The sequence below is a fragment of the Trachypithecus francoisi genome, unplaced genomic scaffold (assembly GCF_009764315.1).
Source record: "Trachypithecus francoisi isolate TF-2019V2 unplaced genomic scaffold, Tfra_2.0 Contig00756, whole genome shotgun sequence".
Lineage (NCBI taxonomy): Eukaryota > Metazoa > Chordata > Mammalia > Primates > Cercopithecidae > Trachypithecus > Trachypithecus francoisi.
Window position 1 is genome coordinate 49,492 of NW_022680875.1, and position 23,514 is coordinate 73,005.

The 23,514-nt window shown below is 47.0% G+C and overlaps 2 protein-coding genes across 2 annotated transcripts in view; one reads left to right on the top strand and one right to left on the bottom strand.

Annotated features, from left to right (window-relative positions):
• On the top strand, positions 1-11,770 carry LOC117088407 (carboxylesterase 5A-like). The gene is made up of 4 exons (XM_033219676.1): positions 1-318; positions 1,417-1,621; positions 3,636-3,960; positions 11,637-11,770. The coding sequence occupies exons 1-3, from the start codon at positions 246-248 to the stop codon at positions 3,727-3,729; spliced, it is 372 nt and encodes a 123-aa protein (XP_033075567.1). The 5' UTR covers positions 1-245; the 3' UTR covers positions 3,730-3,960; positions 11,637-11,770.
• Positions 9,848-23,514, bottom strand: part of LOC117088390 (liver carboxylesterase 1-like) — a 25,370-nt gene continuing 11,703 nt past the window's right edge. Inside the window, 7 exon segments of the mRNA XM_033219646.1 lie at positions 9,848-10,230; positions 10,529-10,601; positions 12,661-12,792; positions 16,871-17,018; positions 17,282-17,362; positions 19,245-19,385; positions 23,203-23,241. Coding sequence (XP_033075537.1) covers positions 10,047-10,230; positions 10,529-10,601; positions 12,661-12,792; positions 16,871-17,018; positions 17,282-17,362; positions 19,245-19,385; positions 23,203-23,241 — 798 coding nt within the window. The 3' untranslated portion in view covers positions 9,848-10,046.

A 23,514-nucleotide genomic window follows, 5' to 3' on the forward strand; every position in this document is an offset into this window, starting at 1 on the left:
ATCACATTATCTTTCCCCAGCTCAAGAGTTAATCATCAGCTTCTTATGTAAATCAGAACAGGAAAGTCTTGCTTGGTCAGTTCCTTTGAGAATATTGTTCTGATGCTGTTCTTCAGTAACTCGGCTGCCTCTGCCTGCTTATTCAGCATTTACTGGTTAACAAGAAGTTCTTTCTGGCTCCCGAACAAAGTTCTCTGAAGCGAGCAGCAGCCGTCGATGTTCACGGAGTTCAGGCAGGCAGCCAAATGAGCGGGAATTGGGTGCACCCAGGCCAGATCCTATTTTGGGCTATCTGGGTCCTTGCAGCCCCCACCAAGGGTGAGATATCCAATGGGAGAGGAGGGCTCTCAGAAGATGGGGTGGGCCAGGATTTTCCACTGGTAGAAATAAGGTTATTTTTTAGAGGTCTCTGAGGGTCCGTGGAGAGCTATGTAGTACTTTGATGGCATCAATATTCTGGTGTTGCCGAGAACCTAGGACCAGAGCTCCTTTCTTGGGGTGGGTAGCACACAAAAGACCCTGGTTCTGCCCTTGGGATGCTCACACGCTGCAAGGGGTTTAGAGGGGCTCTATCCTGAGCACTGGGGAGGTGTGAGGAGCAGAGCCTGTGCTTCCGCACTCCTGGCTGCAGCGACAGGACTTTCAGTAATGAAATGACATTAGAAACAGTGCTAAGACACCTGGGTCTTGCTAAGTAAGTAGCCGGGCAGTTTCCTTCCCAAGCCTCCATGTTCTGTGTGGTGACTGAGACTCCTGCACGCCCAGTCTCCCAAAGTGCCATGCTGCTGGCAGTAGATGGGTTGATTTCAGGAAGCATCTGCTTGAGAATTTTAAATTTTCATCCATGAATATTCATGTGTATTCAAAAGCATATACCTAACTCACCAACCACAATTCCATAAATGTCATTACTTGGAATTCTTCTAGGTAAAATTTTAAAAGGAGTTTATTGAAATTAAATTTTAAGAAAAAAATAAAAAGCCAGTAATCATGCAGGTGCTGCACAGATGTGCCGGCAGTGGTGCCGGAGGGTGTGGAGTGACAGAAGTGTAGGAACCCCTGGGAAGATGAGTTTGTGGCATTCCAGGATCAACAGTGTTCGGTGTGTGTCAATCCTGTAGAAAGAAAGCGCTCTCAGCAGAAGGGAGATGGGTTCCTGAGTGAATGGGGGAGATTTGGTGGCTAGGTGCTGCTGGGCTCCTAGGAGAAACTAAGTCAGTGGTCTCATGGGGGTGACTTCTACAGCAATCTTGGAAGAAACTGTGGACCTGGATTCATGGAGAGGGAACCTGGATACCGTCAGCTGCACAGCCTCTGGGTGAAGGAAGCATGTCCCCACTGAGGAGCTCCAGCCTGGGTGGGCCATGACTCTGCCTGTCCCCAGCCTGCTCCTGATTCCTCCATGTGTTCCCCCAGGGCCTTCTGCTGAAGGGCCACAGAGGAACACCAGGCTGGGATGGATTCAGGGCAAGCAAGTCACCGTGCTGGGAAGCCCTGTGCCTGTGAACGTGTTCCTCGGAGTCCCCTTTGCTGCTCCCCTGCTGGGACCCCTGCGAATTACAAACCCACAGCCTGCATCACCCTGGGATAACTTGCGAGAAGCCACCTCCTACCCTAATTTGTAAGACCAGGTTTGGGCCCACGGGTGGCTTGTGACTCTGGGAGTGGCAGGAATGCAGGTCATGCAGCCCAGTGAGAAAGAAGAGGGATTGGCGTGGATGAGGGAGGAGGGAAAGAGAGGGCTTGAGACTCAGGCCAGTGGTTCGATAATCCCCTGACTCCTAAACCGACTGATGGCCAGAACGCTGGAAGCATCTTTAAAAATATGTCGATTCTCCAAGCTCCCTTCTGAACTTTCTGAATCAGAATATCTCAAGCTGAGCCCAGGAAACTATTATCTGAACTCTCTCTAGAGACTCTGATCACCAGCCAGGTTGTCTGAAAGTGCTGAGATGGGCTTACTGAGTCCTTTGGTCAGAAGGGACTGTCTAGGTATCTTCTTGTGACCTCTCACCCAAGCTGACCTCTATGGTTAGACTGGGTGGGGCTTTATTGAGAAGAACCACACTAGAAGGGTGTCAGCTCCAGCTGCCAAAACTGTGCCTGATGCAATACCTGACCCATGGTGAACTGCATAAATACCCATGGAAAGAACATGTGGATGTGTCTCTGTGACACAGGGATTCTGGGAGGTAAGGAGCTCCTGGTCACTGCAGATTTTCAAGCTCGGGTAAGTAACCAGTTGCCAGGTTAATTGTGGAGTGGTGAGGTGAGACTTACTGGGTGGGCAGTGAGACTTGAAAATCCCCCTAGAATCTTCCAAGTCTTTAGATTCTGTCAAGCTCTCAGGTTGGGCCACATGGGTTCCTGGCAGAAGAAATTTTGGTGCCAGGATATTCCCTAAGCCACAGAAGATGACCCCATGTGGTCCAAGGACTGAGGACATCAAGCTGAAACTCATTTATTGTGTGCATTCATTCATTCACCCAACTAATATTCATTGAGAACCAACTTGATAACTGGCTCCCCATTAGGCCAACTGGCTCTCCATTAGGCCTGGGGACACGGCAGGGGATGAGTCACAGCTGTCCTCAGGGAGCATGCAGAGGGGTGATGGTGGCAGGAATGTAAGCAGTAATTGACAGTTAAAATATAAGATGGGAAGGGCAACCATTAGAGTGTCAGGGAAGGGTGCTGAGGGGAAACAAAGACCCACCTGGCCCAGCTTTGATGGGAGGTCAGAGATGGCTTTTCTGAGAGCACTGAGGCCTGATCAACAACATACAAAAGGGGCAAGGAGGCATGAACACCTGTCAGGAGAAGACGTGCAGTGATATTGCACACTATTCTATTACGAAAACAACTAGCATTGATTGTGCACACAGTATGGTAGAAGCATTCACATTACAGCCTCTCTTAATCTTATGGTGTATCATGCTCTGTGCTGGTGCTCTGAGGTACAGAGGTGACTAAAACAGAGTCGTAGGCTTTCAGGTGCTCACAGCTGAGCTGGGGATAATGATAATGCACACGCACAAGCTTAGGACAAGTTCTGGGAAACAACACAAAGTAGGTGGGTGTTTCCAAAGAAGGGAAGAATGTGAGCACGCAGATATGGGGAGAGAGCAGCCCAGGCAGAGGGCCCAGCTTGAGCAAAGCCTGGGTGCGGGAGTCTATCCCGGTTGGTTCCAGGTACAGAGGCCTGGAAATGTTCCTTTGCTCTTCTGGGGACAGAATAGGGAGCCGCAGGGGCAAAGCCCTTGTTATTCGACTGTGTCCTGCCCTCTACGGTTTGGGGAATTGTTGAGCCAGCTTGGTTTGTTATGTGTATCTATATTATGGTGGTGGCATAGGAGGGTGGTGTAAGCATGGGAGGGTGGTGGGGGGTAATGGTGCAATTATTCTCACCATATGCTTTCCTAGCCAGGAACCAGATCAAAGAGAAGTATAATTTGCTTGCTTGTTTGTTTTGGAAACCATGGGGGTTTAGGCATGATTGGACTTTGTACCAGTAGCTGCCTCTTCTGCTCAGGCAGAGGAGACGACCAGGCCTCCCTGCTCTCAGAAGAACTGGCCCTTCCCAGGCAAGTTTGCTGACAACTTTTTCTGAGGGTTTTCTCCTCTCCTTCTCCAAGGTGCCTCCAGAACTCAGAGTGGCTGCGCTTAGATCAACACATGCTCAAGGTGCATTACCCCAATATCGGTGTGTCAGAAGACTGCCTTACCTGAACATCTATGCGCCTGCCCACACCGATGCAGGCTCCACGCTCCAGCAAAACCACTGCTCAAAAAAATAAAAGGAAAAATGTTTTCAGATGAACAATGGAGAAAATTTGTAATTACATACTTGTGCTACCAAAAATATAAAAGGAAATTCTTTATGGAGAAGGTATACGATACAGGAAGAAAACTTGGATATTCATCAAAGAAGTGAGCTCTACATAGAACTTAAAAATAAAGGTAATGTAAGCTATTTTTCCTCTTATTTAATTACTGTTTAAAACAAAAATAGCACCAATGAGCTGTGGATTTTGATCATATGTAAGAATAAAATATACGATAAAAATGATAGGAAAGATGAGAGATAGGTATTTGAAGTACACTTTCGTAAGATTCTTACACTTTGTGTAATTGGTCTTGTCTGAAGGTATAAGGCAATTAACCAAATATGTATATTGTATACCCAAAAAAACCAATCAATAATTTGAAAAAGAGATAGGAATAATAACACAATAGTGGAGATAATATGAAATCATAAATACTCGCTACACAAGCGAGCAGAGAGGAGAAGAACAAAGACACAGGAACAAATGAAAAAGTACCCCTGAAATGACAGATTTTAATCCAATCGTATCAATAATTATATTAAACAAAAATGATGTAAACACACCAATTAAAAATGATTTTCAGATTGGATTAAAGAAAACACAAAACCCAACCTAATGCTGTGTCATAGTGAATCCAAACTCACTTTTCAGTGTTTGACTCCTGGTGGATTTTAAGTCTCAGCCTTCCCTTGTCCCCTCTTGCTGACACCTGGAAAGCTGATAAGAAAGCCTGGGTGCTTCCTCCTTTGTTGCTGAAGGAAAATTCAAAGCTTACCATGAGAAAGCTGACCACAGACCCAGTGCAGAATCCTCATACCACATCTGGTGGTCCTGTCTGAGACGGCGTCCCAGAGCTCCTTGAGCCTCAGCGGTGGGAAGAAACAGCATATTTTTTCCTTCTGGTCCAGAGAGAGGGGGAGATGCTACAGAGCAGGGTTCGGTAAGCTGCATCCCAGAGGCCTCACCTGTCAGACCATGGGATCCTTGGGTCAGGACCAAGGTCAAACTTATTTTGGGGCTCCCCAAGAAGTGCTGGGCAATGCGACCTGGTGGATGGACTGAGAGCTGCCCAGCAGATGGATCTGTACCCAGGGAAGTGCACATTGGCCTTTGTTGAACAGTCCATGGTACCCTTGAACTCTATAATACTAGCAGTAATAGGCCAGGCACGGTGGCTCACATCTGTAATCCCACACTTTGGGAGGCCGAGGTGGGTGGATCACCTGAGGTCAGGAGTTCGAGACCAACCTGGCCAACATGCTGAAACCCTATGTCTACTAAAAATACAAAAATTAGCCAGGTGTGGTGACGGGTGCCTGTAATCCCAGCTAGTCGGGAGGCTGAGGCAGTAGAATCACTTGAACTGGGGAGGTGGAGGTGGCAGTGAGCCAAGATTGTGCCACTGTACTCCAGCCTGGGCAACAAGAGCAAAACTCCATCACAAAAGAAAAGAAAAGAAAAGAAAAGAAAAGAAAAGAAAAGAAAGAAAGAAGGAAGGAAGGAAGGAAGGAAGGAAGGAAGGAAAGAAAGAGAGAAGAATAGTAGTAATAGAAGTAAGTAAAAGTCAGTAAGTAAAACTCACTGCATAGTTATTATGTGTTTGATGATAAAATACTCTCCATTGTAACTCAGAGAGTCTTCACAGAAACCCTACGAGCAAACACTTGGCATCAACCATGTGAACGCCACCACGAGGCCCAAGAAAACTGGCTGGAAAGTGACAGACAGGACCTGCTGTGGAATTTGCTGGGCAAACAAACACACAAAAACAATACAGGATGCTCACTCTAACAATTTGGAAGAATTTCAGGACAGCAGGAGCACAGCATTAAAGCCACATACAGCCCTCCTGACAGTAGGGCCCTGTGACTGCACAGGTCTCAGGCCCAGGAAACCAGCCGGCCCTGGTCACAATACCGGAATATGAAGCTGCGCAGTCTGGATCTAGAGCCTGAGTCTTTAGGTGCCAAGCAGTACTGCCTTCTCACCCACAGCAGTGTTTGAAATCCCTGTCTGGGCTCTTCCTGGTTTCTAATTCAGGGTCCTCATTCTGGCCAAGGGCGCCCATTTGTCAGCAAGTCTCTGGTGCCCCCTTGTGGGCAGTGTCAGATAGCCACCCTGCTTCCAGGGCAGAGTCAGAACCGCAACCTCCGGCCCAGGCTCCCAGCAATGTCCCCAGATAGTGGTGCGGACGCCTTGGCTGACACATCCAGGCACAGCATCAAGCCTGGTCTCTTGGCACTTTCGGTCTCTACAGTCGTCATCACGCATGGGCTGTTTGGGTGGGAGTTTCCAAATCTTATTCCTCTTCCAAACGGAGATGAAATGCCTTCTGGCTCAGGGTCCTCCCCAGCCTCTAACACAAATCTGATACAGTACCTGGCATGTCAGAAGTGTTCAGCAAACTCCATCTACCTAGCATTTTTCTACAACGGGTCCATCTCTTTCCTCTTCCCTGGACCAGTCTAAAACTCACGAACTTAAAAACCCAACTGTTTTTCCTCTCCACGCTCCGCCAACCTCAATACTTCACCTCTGACACCATGTGTGGGCTTTTCCCACACACCAATTCTCCAGTGCATGCCCACTGAATATCCTCTAATGCAGTCCCATCTGACACCATCTGCCTGGAGACAGCGCCAGATCCCACAGCTTAAGGGGTCAGTCCCACTAGAGTGCCCCCATGTCAGAGACCAGTCGCAAGTCCCAGGTTGTAACTGTGAAGCAGGTTCACCACAGGCCTGTTATCAGCCTGTCTGGATCCGGTGTGACACAACACCCCGACATCCAACAAATCTATGAAGCTGTGTTTTTACTTGTAGCAAGAAGGCATTCAATCTCAGTTTGAGGGAGATGGGAAACTCCCACCCAAACGCATAGGCAGCAATGAACAACAGAAGGCTGCCTGGGGCGGATGGAATCTTAGTTGCGCATGCCCTGCTTGTACTGCAGCTGCGGGGCTATGAAGACAACCCACCCAGGGTTTCATACTTTGGGGGAACCATAACATGCTGGGCTAGAGTGTTGAAGAACATCTTGTTCCCGGGGAGGGACTGGAACAGAGCCGGGGCTGTGATGGCCAGTTCCTCCATGTCCCCCCATGTCAGGACATTGCATCCTAGCACATTCTACATTTATTCTTGAGAACTGCAAGTGAGAAAAGAGGGATGCCTGTCCTGCACTAACCTGCGCTTCTGAGGAACTGGCTACCAGCTGAGGGTTCCCATGATCATCGCCCTAAGTTTTTGTCTGTATCATATAACTTCTGCATGAAGAATTTCCTTTTATATTTTTAGTAGCACAAGTATGTAATTATACATTCTCTCTATTATTCATCTGAAAATATTTTTCCCTGTATTTTTTGAGAAGTGCTTTTGCTAGATGTAGATTTCTGAAAGATTTCTTTCCTTTGAATACTTTAAACATGTCACTCCATTATTTTTTGGCTTGCACAGTTTCCAATGAGAAGTCTGCTCTAATCCCTTTCTTTGTATGCAATGTCGTTTTCCTCTGGCTGCCTTCAATATTTTCTCAGTGTGTGTCTAAATGTGTATGTTGTTATTGCTGTCGTTGTTGGTGGTGGTGTTGTTGTTGAATCCAGCTTGGGGATTTCCAAGCACTTGGACTGTGCCTTGATGTTTTTCATTAGTTTTGGAAAATTCTCAGCCATTATTTCTTCAAATATTTTCTTCGGTTTGATCTGTCTTCTCTTTCTGGGATTCCAGTTATGCATATGTTGGACCATTAGATATTATCTCTCAGTTCTTTGATTCCCTGGTTTTTTTTTTCTTTTTTCACTGACTTTTCTCTTTTTAAGTTGGGTAATTTTTGTTGACCTGTCTTCAGCTGCACTCATTCATTCCTCAGCTGTGTCAGATCTACTGATGAATCCATTAGAGGCATTTCTAATTTCTGTTACTACTTTATTTTTTATTTCTAACATTTCCATTTGCTTCTTTCTCATAGTTTCTACCTCTCTGCTGAAACTATCCATCTGTTCATGGAAGTATTCCACATAGTTGTTTTAAAATCCCAGTCTGTTAGTCTGACACCTAGGTTATCTCTGAATCTGGTTCTGTTGATTGTTTTGTTTGTCTCTCTCTCTCTCTCTCACTCTAAGAGATGCTATTTCACCATAATACCACGGCTAGAGTGCAGATGGTTGTTCATAGGTGCAATTACAGTGCACTACAGCCTTGAACTCACAGGTTCAAGCAATCCTCCTGCATCAGCCTCCTAAGTAGCTGGGACTACAGGCACGCACCACTGTGCCCAACTGTTTGTCTCTTGTTAATAGGTTTTGCTTCCTTTATAAGGTTTGTGATTTTGAATTCAATACTTGACATCATGGGTAAGTGAACTGAAACTGAAGTAAGTAGTATCCATGACAGGAAATGGACATATCTTTTCTGCTGCTGCTACACTGATTTTGTGTGTGTACGTGTGTGTGTGTGTGTGTATTTCGAGTGTGGTGATCAGGGAATAGTTTTGTTGTTGCTATGGCTATCTTAAATGCACCATCTGCTTCAAATGCTTCCAGTGCTACCTTGTGCTGGTTCTAGTGCACTTGTGTAAGGGCTGGTTTTCTGAAGGATTTTCCTAATGTCTTGTTCCACTCTCAGGTTTAGGCCCTTTCTGTTCACCTGCTCTTACCAGAGGGTTGCTCTGCATGCTTTGCTCTCTCCCCCAGCAGTACATTTCTGTTACCGGGGACTTGCTAACTCCATGGTAGCAGCCAGGAATGCCTTCTCTTGTCATGATCCAGCCTCAACCTTAGGTAGGACCTGCGTTTCTTGCTGTTGGAGACGGAGCTTTTCAGAGAGATTGACTATCCCCAGCAGTAAAAGACCAATAATCTGGGCCCAAGATGACTCCCTGTCCCTCTCCCAGGGCTACAGAGTTTTAAAAGATTTCTTATCTTCAAAGTCAGTATGTGTCTACGAGTACCTTGAGGAGGACAAGATTTGTTGGCCATTCTGCAATGGTTGAAGGATTTTGTTCTTTAGGAGTGAAGGGTGTGAGCATGGCTCATGCCTGCATTCCTGAAGGCAGATTTTCTCCAGTCTTACTATCTACCCTAATCTTTCTCATGGGCCCTGATAGATACCCATGGAGTAGAGTCTGTGATGGGAATCAACCTCTTCATGGGTCCATGGTTCTCAGAGGTTTTATACTCTCACAGTGGATCACACTTTGCCTTCAGCACTGATTAAAATTCACAGAGTATATCCACTCATGATGGTCACCCCGTCTCCTGCCTGCAGGTGAGAAGTAAGCCAGTGTTCACATCCCACCACTCCCCCTAGGTGCTTATCTTCCCTTCCATTTCAAGAGAACCATGTGCCTTGCAACTTCAGTTCTTTGGTGCAGGAAAAGTTATGATTTTGAGGACAATCCAGCCTCCTCTTGCTGATACGGCAGCAATGACATGCTTTAGAGCTTTCTACGTACTAACAGAATCCAGAAATCACCCATGGGATTCTGAAAGACACAGTATTATGTTGGCCCTCTGGAGACTTACTCCAAGGTGGTCACTGCCCACACCAGAAGTGGTCCAGGCTACAGAAGGAGTTTAGACCAGTTGTTGGAAGACACAGCCTCATGGGGGGTTTTGAGAGGCTAGTGTACATACCAAGAAAGGTGTTTTAGGCCCTTGCAAGGGTCAGTAAATGCCATGCAACAGTACCACAGGATCACCTCAGCATGTCTCCCTGTTCCCTGGTCCAGGCACATTCTCAGCCTGGGCCACTTCCATTTCCACAGGCAGCTCCAAACAGAGGGTCTGGATGCTACACTCTGGCCATCCCAACTCCTATTGTTGGAAATTGTTGGGGGCCCAGAAACATGCAACAGGCCCAGAGTTCCCCTGAGCACCATCCATGGCCCAGTCCTTGGGGCTCTGCTCATCCTGAGGCCTGGTCATCCCCAGCAGAGCCACCTTCCTTCTCACATTGCCTATTACAGCATTATTCTGTCTCTGAGGACAATTGTTAATCTCCAGTATAAGACATAAGCACTAATTGGGCCTTCAAAAGATCCTTTATTCCCAAAGCTGAGGTCACAAATACAAAACTTCCTCCTTCATGGCCTCTGTTCCCTGCCCCCCACCACCAGACAATTCCCCAGCCACGGTAAGATGCCTTCTGAACCTGCAATCCCTTTCGCAAAAGACCCCAGTCTTTGCTCTTTCAGGCCCCCAAGGCTGGCTGGATCTTCCATTCACAGCTCAATGTGTTCTGTCTGGGGTGGCGTCTCCACTGCCTTCTTGGCAAAGAGTTTGGTCCAGAAAGCCACTTCCTTGTCCTTCAGCTTCTGGGCCGCCTGGGTGTTGGCACCAATCTGCAGGTAGCCTTCCTCCTGGTTGTACTCTGGCCAGCGAGGCAACCCTTCCCCATTGGGGTTTCTGGAAACAGAATAAAATAGAATTGCCCCACAGCTGCTGTGTGTTCCCAACAATCTTCTGAGATGTGCAAGGATGCCCAAGTTATCTCTGTCAAGAGGCTTGTATACCTCCCGAGATGAGGAGCTGACTATCTCCGGGAGTGGCCTCTCCATTTGTAGAGAGCTCTCATTGTCAGAATGCTATGGTCACAGGGTCAGGAGATTGATCACTAGAACCTTAGAAGCTGCCCCTTCCCAATAGGCATGCCCTGCCCCACCCACCTTCACCAGTCCTCCTCTGTCTTTGCCAAGTGCCTCACCCATTGCGAGCAAAGTTGGCCCAGAATTTCATCACCATCTTGCTGAGTCTGATCTCCTCTTCTGAGGCCCCCTCTGAGGGGAAGAAGAAAAAAAGCCTTTGTGACTCAAAGTGTGGTCCGCGGACCTGCAGCATCAACATAATGTGCGAGCCTGCTAGAAACATAGTCTTGGCGAATGCTCCACACCCACTGAGCTGAGATTTGTGGTTCTAGAAGATCCTGGTGGATTTGTGTGTACTTTACCTTTGACCATATCTGACTGAGGGCTCAGCAATGGGCATGCGTCATTCCATGTGCTGGCTGCCTTTGTCTCCTGTGACCCTCGCCTGCCTCCTCCCTGCTCAGGGTCACAGGCAATGCCACACCCCAAGGTTTCCTCTACAGCAGCCCCGCCTCCCAGGGTTGCTCTCTCTTGGGTCTTTTCTGCCTCCCCAGCACACACCCACAATTCACATTCTGGAAACCAACAGAACCGCAAGGCTCCTAAGCATGCACAGCGAGATGCCCAGAGGCGCTGGTGTGTTCTGAGCAGCCGTGGGGTGAGTCCCATGTGATCTGTAACTGCTGAGAGTTAAGGTTTAGAAGATATTGTGAGAGGACTTTCAAAAATATTGTATAATGTAAACTAAAAAATCCTAACACCTCCAGCTGACTGAACAGACCCTCTCTGGGATAAGGGGAGCCCAGAAAATCCTTCAACTGTGTTCCTGCCTGGGAAGGGACAGGAGGTCAGACACGCCTCATAATACTCCGTCTCTTTTGTAGTTTAGACGCCACTGACCAGCATCAGCAATAAAATAAAGGTCATCATTCTGACAGAACACTCTTTGTGGCAATAAGACACCAAATTAAAAATCAGACCTAAGGCCACGTCGGGCAAGGGTTCTGGCCTACATCTCTACCCTTAAAGAATCCACTCTGTTCTCACTTCAACGAGGTGATTCTGTTTCTCTAGCAGCTAAACAAGCACTGGCTTGGACTTAAGCAAAATGAAAATAATTACAATGGCTGAAGCTGGGATACGCAGACAAACAGAACCCTGACCCTCCAGTCTTAACTATGGCTTTGACTGCATAAGAGACTGATTTCAGTAACTTTCTCCACATAGGAACATCACCAACCATGCACTGGACCTGGCTGCTGTACAGAGGCTGCTCACTTGCTGGGCTTTATGTCCTGAGAAGACTTTTGGACTTATAGGCCCTAATTATAATATATTTAAATATTAGGTCTCCACCACCCGGTGAACATGGGCCATGTTACATGCATGTTTGTTTAATACACATCTGTCAGGACTGTCTTCATGAATATCCATTGTTCCCCCTGTAACCTGTTGAACATGTATGTTTAGCAAATCCATTCACAGAAAGCTCCTACCCAACCCCTCCTCGATCAATGAGCCTATGTCTGGGCTTGGCCAGAGGCACCTTCCCAGCCTGTAGGATGACCACCTGGCTGGTTATAAAGCATATCAAAAATAAAGTCTCATCTCTTATTCCAAAGTCATGCACCCTGTGATTTCTAAATTAACAATTATTAAATGTATTAAATTTAAAGGTTATGAGTTTTTGTTAGAGACAGACAGAAAGACAAACAGACACACATTAGACCTGACTCAGGGTTAACACCAATTCTAACCTCACCCTCAGTCACATTCTCAGCACTCCTGGGAGCGGGAAATTGATTGGTAGCTTCTGAACCTAGAGCAGGGCCCTGCATGTGTCCCACCATCTATCTTGTTGATGACCCAACCCAGGATTCTGAGTGTCTGTGCAGAAGGCACATGAATACACATCCTCCCTCAGGTGTGTTAGAGCAGGAGGAACCTGGGGCACAACCCAATGGCATTCAACCGTGTCATAGTGAATCCTGCAAGAGACCACCCCACACCTGTCTTGTTGATGACACAGCCCAGGATTCTGAGTGTCTGTGCAGAGGTCACATGAAGACACATCCCCCCTCACATGTGTTAGAGCGGGAGGAAGCTCAGGGACTACCCAATGACGTTCAACCCTGTTATAGAGAATCAGGAAACTAAGACCAGGAGAGGAGAAACTTGCTGAAGCTCACCACACCAAGACTGGAACCCAGGTCTCCTAACTCCAAGCTCACGGACAGCAAGGAGACATTACCTTTTAAAAATGGGGCCCCGAGGACAGAGAAGATCTCGTCCCCGTGGTCTCCTATCACCGTCTTGGGTTTCATGTCTGATGAGAAGCTTGGACGATACTGAAACTCATACATGAAGGTGGGCGCTCCAGCATCTGAGAAGACAAGGATTCATGCTCAGTTCATGTTGCCTGACACACACCTGGAGGCTACCAAGGTCTCCAGCTCTGCAGGAAACCTCTGGCTGTCAGCACAGTAGAGAAACAGAGTCACGGGAAAGCTCAGTGACGTGCTCCGGGCTGCATAGCTGGTTGACATGGAACTGGAATTTGAGCCAGATATTTGTTCAATGAACAAATGTTTAATGAACGAATGTGGAAATCCTGGGTCAATTCATTTAAAATAAGTGCCAGTGCAGGGACACTGACTCAGCCTCGTAAACCCCTTTGCCTGCTGGTGCATTCTCACAGAAGAAAATCTCTCTACATCTGGTTACACTGGATGCAATTGACTGATAACAGTCTCACATTCATTCACGTGGACGCCATCTCCACCCTGACAGGTGTCTTCTGTTCTGCCTCATTGTGAAAATTTCCAGTGTTTTTCTCACCCATCCTGAGAAGACTGAAGCAAATCCAAGTTGCTTGTCTGAATGTGAGGCTATTTAAATACAAACATACTCAGAGAAGGAACAATCTGCCTCTTGTGTCTCAGGAATCTGCGGCACTCACTGTTTTATATCTCACTGCCCCAAGTGTCTTGCTGCCTGCCTGGCCTGGGAGTGTTAGGGTGTTAAGGCATTAAAGTCCTGGCAGAGAAAAGAAGGGGCTGAGCAAGCGTGACCTTGCCTCTCCTCTGCCCTCTCTCCTTCTGCTCTGCCCTCCTATCCAAGCAACAAAGCTCTCCTGTCCGAGCCCCAGGAAGTGGCCAGTTTCCCAATGATTGACTCATTGGAGCCACACACCGCTGCCCCTTCAGGGCTACCTTGTGGGCCGCCCGGCCCTGTGCCTCAGCCCTTTGCATTGGTCATGATACCCACCGAGAAGTGACACTGAGAAGGAAAGAGTCAGGGCAATGCCAGGCTGGTGGAGAAAATTTACAACGTCTTCCCCTTGGGTACAGTAAGACATTTGGAAAACAAAACAAAAACATCTAGGAATAATTAGAAGAGATAAAAATATGGAAACACATAAAGCAAAACTAGAATTCACTCATAATTCCACTACCTGAGGCAAGGGCTGCATTTTTTGTAATTCCTTCTAAAATTTTTCCATATCCTATATCATTTAAAAATCAATTTTATCAAATTTAAAATATCACTCATAACTCTACCACTCAGAGAATGCTTCTTTTTTATTTTAGCATATCTCTCATTCATGTATATAAACTTAGGATGATATTATATATGGTATTTTGTAGTATATATATATACCGTATATTATATATGGTATTTTGTAGTATAATTATTTCTTTTTTAATTTTTTTTGTAGAAATAGGATCTCACTATGTTGCCCAAGCTGTTCTTGAAATCCTAGGCTCTCACAATCCTCCCACCTCAGCCTCCCAAAGTGCTGAGAGTATTGGCATGAGCCACCACCTCCAGCCATCATTCCTTAACATCCTTAAATATTCATCCACAAAAGGATTTAACAATGGGAGCTCACGCATCCCTAACCTCATATCCCACCCGCACATGTCATTTCAATGTGAGAATGAAGAAGAATCTATTCACTCATCTTTGTCAGCCTCCTTCACTGCACCCTCGGCTCAGCAGGAAATGTGCTTGGGAAGATGCCATCCTTCTGTGGCTCTGTAATCCACCTGTTAAATGGCTGCTTCAAGGTCAAGCAAAACTTGCTAAAGGGAAGGTTTGACCTCGCCTTTGCCCCTTGAACATTTTCCAAAGAAACTCAGAACCAACCACAGAAGAAAGAGCTTTTGGGAAAGACAGAACTTATTATAGGCAGCATGCTGCCCCAAACGTACTTTGTAAAACTCTTTGGCTAAAGCCATTGATATTTATACAATTCTTACAATCACAACACAAGTCTTCAGAGGAAAGTAGGGCACAGATTTGGGTCATGACAATTCGGCACAACAAGAGAAGCAGAAACAATGAGAGGACTAGTCATGAAAGACATGCAGATTAAAACAGGCTGATGTGCTTCTTGTTGGTGGGGAAGGTTTATGAAACTGGCAGCTTATGTTAATTTTTAACCTTAGCATCCCAAATGAGAAGGAAAATTAAGAAATCCACATTCTTATGCAATGGATGCAATTTTGCAGTATTTGCCTAGAGTTCTAAAACTTTCTATTGCCCAGCCTAGTTATTCACTTCTAGAAACAATCCAAAGAAAATTGTTAGACATGTGGTTAGAGACTTATGAACATTAGGCTGAGCACAATTTTATTGTAGCATCAGAGTGTGAGCAGCCAGGCTAAATGCATAATAAGATAGGAATATTAAAGTCAATTTAATACAGCCATTTCATGGAAGAAGGAATGCTTTGATGAGTTTGTATCAACATTCAGAAAATCCTCACAACATAGTGTTCTATGAACAAAAGTAAAATATAAAATTGATTTTTGAAGTATATAGAACATGGAAAATCTTTAGATGAAAACACAAAAAATTTATACCATTTGCCTCCAGGTAGTGGAATTATGAGTGATACTTAGTTCCTTCTGTGTTTCCATAGTTTTGAAACTTTCTATAATTTTACACATTAATTTTATATTCAGAAATGTGATTTTTATCAAAAAGAGTGAGACACGACAATAGGGGAAAGTTGATAAAATCTGTGTAGTCCTGGGAAATAAAAAACGCTCAACTCAAAGTCATGGGAAATCAGATGAAAAACAGAGGCTTCGTATTGCTCAAATACGGATGCTCAAACCATCAGAAGATGGAGATGGGAACACTATATATAGATCAGATGCAGAGCATGGGGAAAGGCCAAGTTTAAGAAAGAACAGATTCAACTTCAGTGGTCTTCGTTAAATGGTTTTATCAGGACCCTGTGAATAAATGAGGGTTATGAGTACCTGCCCCTTCCTGTGCAAAGGTGTGTCTGGGCACCTGCTAGATCAGCTTTAGCTAGTTTTTATCATGCTTATGAAGTTCTGTATTTAAAAACCCTTTCAGCATGGTTAGAGTGAGGACATTTCCTGGCTTGCAGTTTAGGCGAATGACAGCTGGAAGAAAGAGTCCTGTGAGCCACCTCTAGTTGGCATCCAGGAAAGGATACTCCTCTCTAGGTGAGCCCAAGCATTCCTAACCTCATGTGCCACCCACACAGCCTTGGGTCAATGGTAGAAGGTCCTGCATAGACCCTGCCCTGGCCCTGTGCTTGCCTGTTCCTGCACACATCGAGATAGACAAAAGCCAGCCTCAGACATTGCCATTCTCCAGACACCTCCCCCACACCCACCACAGCTCCTCCTTTTGGTCTTCTTGGTCCTGGACAATCCTCTGGATCCCACTCAGTGCTCCCAGTCTTTCCCCAGCTCCAATACTTAACAAACTTGCTTGCAGCCAGCTTGGACCTTAAAAACCTTCCACAACTCATCTTTCAATATTTGTCCTACAGCAGCCCTATGTGATAACACCAGGCATGGAGCCCTTGCAGCAGATGCTGTCAGTGTCTCATCCATATTCCCACTTCCTGGGCATGCCAGCCTGACTTCCACCTCCAGCATCTGTAGCTCCTGGCCTGAGGCCTTTGGTCACAAGAGACTGCTCTGCCCTTGTGTGCAGCAGGTCAAAGTCATAGGCAATAAACAACTCCTTGCAAGAGCCTTCAATGACAAGTGGAAGCTGGTGGATAAATATCCCGGCTCTCTTGCCACTTGCCACTCAGATGGGATGCCCCTGAGTGCTGTATTCTCCGTGTTTCCTTGAGTTTCCCAGCTCCAGTTGTCCACAGTGGATACTCCCTTGGCAATGCATCATGGATTGGATTCCATCTCTTTCCTCTCTCACTTCCCCACCTCCTACTGCTGTTATCTGGGATCATCACCTTAAAAAACCACTTGCCTCTGGATTTTTCTTCTCACAGTCTGCTGCTGGCAAAAACCAAAATAAGACAGCACCTCACACCATGCCATATGGAATCAGCCTTTGAAGCCTGACCCTCGGCTGTTTCCAGGTCTGTCTATGCTGGGAGGTAGGTGGGTCACATACAGAAGCTGGTGGGGTCCAGGTCCCTCCCCTGTTCGACCTCTGGGACTCACCTCTGTGGTGCCGGGCCACAATCACAGACGGTACACAAAACATCACATCTGCTATCAAGTCCAGGAACAGGTCTTTCTTTTTGACAGGGTCGTCTGTTCCTCCTAAGTATTTCTCAGTGGCTTCTGGAATCAGTTCCTTAGCAATGTACTGAAATAGATCAATAAAGTGACCACAACCCCCTGGTGAGTGATGCACCATCTCCAGCCCACTGGGAAGGGCTGCCTCAGTGGTGAACCTTACCAGCTCTGTGCTACTTCCTGCTAAGGTGGAAAGCGAAGTGGGAAAGGTGGAAAGATGGGGGAAACCCTGAGGCCCAGTCTTCATTTTGCCATTTAATTGCTCTACGATTTGTGGCAAGTCATTGTCCCTCTCTGCGTCTCAGCTAATTCCCATGATTCTTAGACTCTTACAACAAAGGGATAGGACTTCCACAAGAGTGACATGGCTGTCTTCTGGTCCAGTTTCCCTTCGGAGAGTGGATAGCCCATCGACTGTTAAGAAAGAAAAGTTAAGCATTTATGAAACATTGGGAATTAATGAGAAGAAACAAACAAACTGACCAACTGACCAAACCAATGCAGACTGAAAGTCCTCTCATTTTGGGGGCTTTTAAGGATGTGGGTCTTTACTGAAATGGGCAAAATCAATTAATCAAATGGGCTTATGTCCAGAAACTCAAGCATTGCAAAGATTACAAAAAAAAAAAAAAAATTCGGAGAAGCTGTGGCAGTATTTTGCTGTGCATGTGTGTGTGTGTGTGTGTGTGTGTGTGTGTGGCTGGGATCCCTATAGTGGTCAGTGACATGGAGAGTCAAGGTTTCTGCCAGGCCAGTGTGGAATGGAGGACTCTGGAGAAGAGGATGTAGACCTCCCAAGTACTGCCACGTATCACATATGACAATGAAAGCCTTAGATCCTGCCTTCATGATTTTGGTCTTTGGTAGAACCTCTGAAATCCTTTTGAGGGGCAAACTGCACATCTCTACTCACATAACATTTCTTCCCAAACCTCTGAACTCAGAGACTCGACCAAACTCTAGCATCGCTTATAGCAGCTTAACGCTGTGTCCCTAGAATGACCCCAGTATCCTTAACATACCTGCCTGGGAAGGCTCAACCCTGCCAGGACAACTTACTCTGCTCCAACCAAAACCTGGACAGAAGCAGAAAGGCTGCTGAACCCAATTAGAGCAGTTATTTTACAAAGCCTGCAATGATAAACCCTTTCTCTGCCCTTTGGGATGTGAATCTACCACCCAACCCTGTTTCCTGGAGGACCTGAGAGCCTTCTCTTTGCAATGCAAACATTCAGGGAGCTCACTCCTGATCTTCCCAGTCCCTGTGGAAGGAGTAGAGCCTGACTTCAGTGAGCTCTTCCTGCAGTCTAATGCATGGCTTCCTTTCCTGAAGATAAGTTTGTTTCTGCCCCAGGTGAGCCAGGATGAAGACATCCAGGTGGCCTAGTCACACGGACCAAGCCCCTCCCCACAGACCACACTGTGTTTCCCTTGGCACACCTGGCCTATGAAATACTGTCAGGCTTCTGTTTTGGGGATGTGAGTCCAGTCCATACTGGACTGTTTTCCCTATTGCAATCATGTTACTGAATAAACCCGTCCTACAACTTTAACCAGGGTCAGCTTTGTTTATCTTCAACTGGAAGAAGAACCCATCTTTACTTTTAGAAGCCAATCACTTTTTCCATTTATTTTTTTCCATCTTTTATTTGAGGTTTGGGGGTACCTGTGCGGGTTTGATCATGAGTAATTTGAGTCTCTGGAGTTTGCTGCATAGATTATTTTATCACCAGGTATTTATCATGGCACCTGATTAGGTAGCTTTTCCATCCTCATCTTCCTCTGACCCTCCACTCTTAAGTAGACCTGATGTCTACCATTCCCTAGAAGTCAACAGTAACTCAAGAAGAAGCCACTTTCTTTGGATATTTCCAATGAGATGATGAAGAACATGAGTGATTTTCGGGGGAACTATGCATAGCCAGCCCGAGGTGGGAAGCCAGGAAGCCCCTGACTGCCTCTCTGTACTCCTCAGCTCCTTCCCACTCCTAGGCCCCCTCAGTTTTCCCATCTGCACAGTTATTTTCTCTACTGGCCCTCCCTAGCACAGACACTTCAGGATTCTTCAATAGGAAGACAATCAGAGAATCTAGGGAGAGGGAATCCCAGGGTCCTGAAACCCAGGTGGCCACTGTGCCCTCCTGGAGAAGGTTTCCATGGAAATGGTAACTCCTGCTGAAGGGGACAGCTGCCCGGGACTCAGAGTGGAGCTCAGAGAGGGAAGCACTCCTGGGACCAGAGACAGGAGGGCTGATGGGGGTGGGTGAGTCCCTCCAAGAGGCCTGCGCCTTCTCACCGTTGGAAGAATCCAGCCAAATTCCTTCTTGTTAAATCCGATGATGTAGGGGACAGCGTGGAACTTTCTTTCAGCTTGAAGCTCTTCAGGTGTTTTCGGCAGCAGCACCCCATCAATCACGGTGGTAAACAAAGAGGGACTCTGGAGAGAGCAATGCAGTGCCTGTAATTCCCTCCCTGGTCACACCCATGTCCCCAACTCTGCCTGTCTGAGGGTGAGACAGGTACCGCAGACTGGCATGACTATGGGCCATGGCTGTACATGCTCAGGGTCCTAACTTAAGGGGGTAGATCTCTGTGACTCAGGGGTAGAACTTCAGGCAGAGACTGACACTGGTCAGGTGATGAGGAGAGGAAGAAATCTTCACTCAGATTGAAATATATGTATTATCTATATAAAATTACATGTCTATATATTTCCATTTGAAGTGCGTGCATTTCCCTCTCTCTGTCCACAGTTGATTTTAGGTAGTCCTGGCAGTTGCTTCCGATAAAGCTCCCATGAGTGCTGAATTAGAGAATACAGAGTCATCTCTCAAAGGGGAAATACTGGGTTAGGCTCTTGCAAACCTCTGGCCACAACATTTTCATCAACCTTCTTTTATGTGTGGGTTCCTGTTGAAAGACACTTCCACAGCTCCATCCCACACAAGAGACGTTACTTTAGCCCTTTCCACCACAGCCTCATGTATGAATCAGCCAATTTCCTTCTCCTTTTTCTGAACGTGCTATTTTGTGGATTTTTCAACACCAAATGCATGGCCAGCAGCACTGCAGCTCCTGCTTTACCCAAGCTTGTCTCACACAGGCACCTTCCCCGTAAGGCACAGCACAGCCTGCTTAGCTCAGGAATGCCAGACAGCCGCGCTCCTCTTGGGGCCACTCTAAACAGTGACATCACCACAAAAAGCACAAAAATGCAGAACACATGGCGCTAAATAGGCCGCGAAGAGGACGCTTGTTAGCATGAGAGATGAAATGAGAAGACAGAGGTGGCCTCGCCGTATCTCAGATGGAATGTGCCCATCATGCAAATCCAGCTTCCTCTGCTCTGTGCCTGCCTGTGTGTGACCATGAAAGTGCCACCAGTATCGATTTTGGGGTTACAAGGACATTTTAGCAAGCAGGTGAATTTATAAATGCAGAATCCATGATTAATGAGGAGAGATGGTGCTATCTATCTGTATTTAAACAAGAGCTGTTACTGATCCATGGGTGGCTTTGAGGAGGTACTGAACAGTCATCACTCAAGGAGCCTAGACTAGGACTTGATTCCCTATTAGAGAGAAAATCATGAAGAAAAGAATCAGTGATGAACTCACAGTATATTGATCCATGTCTTAATTTTAGGTTTTACCTTTGATGAATAATTTTTATATTGTCACAGATTAGAGAGAGCCTGACTCACGTGTTGCCATCAGGGCAGCTGGTTCTGGGTACAGTTATATTTTTATAATTCATATTTAGTCACAATGGTGTAGTTGCTAAGATAGAGCATGGACATTGAAAGCAGATTAACTGGATCTGAAGCCTGGCTCTGCTACTTACTGGCTGGGAGTTTCACCTGTTTGGGCCTCAGTTTTCTCATCTAAGAGGTGAGTTATTGTGAGGATTAAATGGCTGAACACGTGTGAAATACTTAGCACAGCACCTGGTGTCTGGAAGGGCTGAACGAATGTTAGGTATTACTTGTTAGCAGGGTTGCTGCGGGTCCCTCTCAGAGACATCAGTCCTCTGTGCCATCTTCCCAGTTCCACGCCCCATGGGCTGTATTTCCCTCCTGGATATCAGATGGAACTGGACAATTCCTAGTCTTTGAGAACCTATGGCTTCTGGGACCTTTGGTCTGCTCCACAAAAACCAATGATGAGCTAGTTCGGGCTGCCTGGGGGAGATGTTCTGTGAAGTGGACCAGACCCAGCTGGACAAGGTGCAGATCCTAATCCAATATGGCTGACAATACAGAACAGGATTGGGGTGCAAGTCTGGCCTCCTTGAGAGGCTGTCCAGTTTAGGTAGGCCTGCCCTGGGAGGGCAGCAAGAGGAGCAGCCCCTCTGGAAGGAGATGCAGGGCAGGCTATGTGGAGGAGGCGCTGCCCGCCTGCGGTGGGGTCTGGGCAGTGAATGATATTGACAGGTGAGGAAAGGAGGGAGAATTTCTAAACAGTGGGAATCGCATGAGCAAAAGGACACAGGTGTCTCTCTACAGGGTCAATTCCAGAAACACCCAAGAGTTCGGGGCTTGGAGAAATGCCATGGGGCAGGGTCTAGAGGGAGGGACAGGTGCAGAGGCTACCTTCTGCACAGTTTGGCACACAGTGTGCATGCAGGTGTGCTTTGAAGGACTAACTCCATGGAGGGAAGGGGATTTGTCTCATAAGGAAAGCCAGGCTTTTAAGAAGTGGGGGTGACATGCTCTAACTCTGTTAAGGAAGGCGAGTCTGGCTGCACCAAGAGACATGGAAATGGGGATGGAAGGTGAAGTAGAAGATATAAAAGTTGAGGAGAGAGACAGGAGCACCCCAGTTGGATGGCAGCCATGCGGAAGACTGCCATTAGCAACTATGACAAGTGATTGCCGCTGTCCACTCTGAGTTTTCAAGTGGCTGCCCTGTGTGGGCATGACCTTGCTTGTGTCAGAAAACTCAGGGCATCCTCCACTCCTCTCTCTTTCTCACCCGCTGCATCCTGTCCATCAGCAAATCCTCTCAGCTATTCCCTCAAAGATATCCAGACTCCAACCACTCCTGTCATCCCCACGGCCACAGCCCTGTCTAAGCAGCCAGGAGCCCTGGCCTGGATTATGGCAATACAGTGGCCACCCAGTTGGTCAAATGCATCCACTCTCCCCCTTTCCTGCAGTCTACCTGAACACCAGAGGCAGAGACCTTTGTGAGATCTAAGATCATGTGACTCCTCTGTTCAAAACCTCCAAAGGCTTCCCATCTTGCTCTGAATCCAAATCCAAGTAATTTGGATTCAGTACGGGAGAGTACAGTCAGTCCTCTCCAGCCAGACTGGCCACTTCCATCAGGGTCTCTGCAGTGGCTTTTCCCTCTGCCCGGAATAGGCTTCTCCGGTTTCCTGACAGCTGACTTCCCGCCTTCTCCAGAGCTTGGCTCAAATGCCATCTTCTCACTGGGCCATTCCCTGATCCTGCTACTTCAATTGAAATCACCTGCAAACTCTATCCCCTAATGCTACACACCATCAAACAGAATACACACTTGATTTGATTTTCGATTGCACTCTCCCTGCACTGTAATGGAGGGTCCCAAGAGGGCAGGGAATCTTTCTTGTTTCACTGCTATATCCCCAGCTTCTAAACAAGTCCTAGCACATATGAAGTGTTTATTAAGTCTTTGCTGAATGAATCTCATGCACTCCACCCAAGACCATTTAAGGAGAGTGCTGAGACCTCCAGGGAGGCAGCATAGAGGACAGGATTGTAAGATGCTGCAGACGTGATGTCATCAGAAACAGTCAACCCACTGGGAGGTAGGGGTGGGGGTGAGGAGTTCGGGAGGATATGTTGGAATTTCCTGTGTGCTGCGAGGAGGCGAGTGTCCTTGGACTGAGATTCAGGCTTCCCCTCTCCATGCCTAATCATCCCTGCTATCTCTGCCTCCTGATAGTGGAAGGTTCTGGTTCAGCCTCCTCCCATAGTGCCATTTTGAGGAGCAGACAATGCAAAATAGAACGGGAGTGGGCAGAGCCCAGTGCACGCAGAGGTGATGCCTGGGAGCACTGGACTGGGAGTCAAGAAAATGGGTTCCAGGCCTGCCGCTAGTCCTCCTGGCTGTGTTACCCAGGTGAGTCACTGCCCCTCTCTGGGCCTCAGCAACAAACACACAGGAGTTACTATAATTACCCGAGAGAGGATTCTTTCACTCACAGTTAATTGGAGCTTAAAGGTGCTAAGACTCAAAACCTGTAATCAAGAAACAAAAGGTCCTTACCTCTCTGGGGTCTCCATGTAAATCCAGGGAGAAGGATATCTGTGAAGACAAAGGCAGACAAAGTGGGTTAGAGGCTTCCCAGGAGAACACTGACCTGGGTGACTGGGACAACAGAGGTTTCACGTTCTCCTTCCTGGTGCCATGCTGGCTGGGCTGAAAGGAAGTGGGCAGGACTCTGGCTCTGCTGGGCCTGAGCACAGGGTGAAGGCATAGCAGGGAGGGGTGGGCTCCAGCATGGGAAAGATGGGCCGGGGACTCTGAGCCAGAGTCGATGGAGCTCTGGAGAGGAAGCCCGCTCGTTGAGGCTGCCCA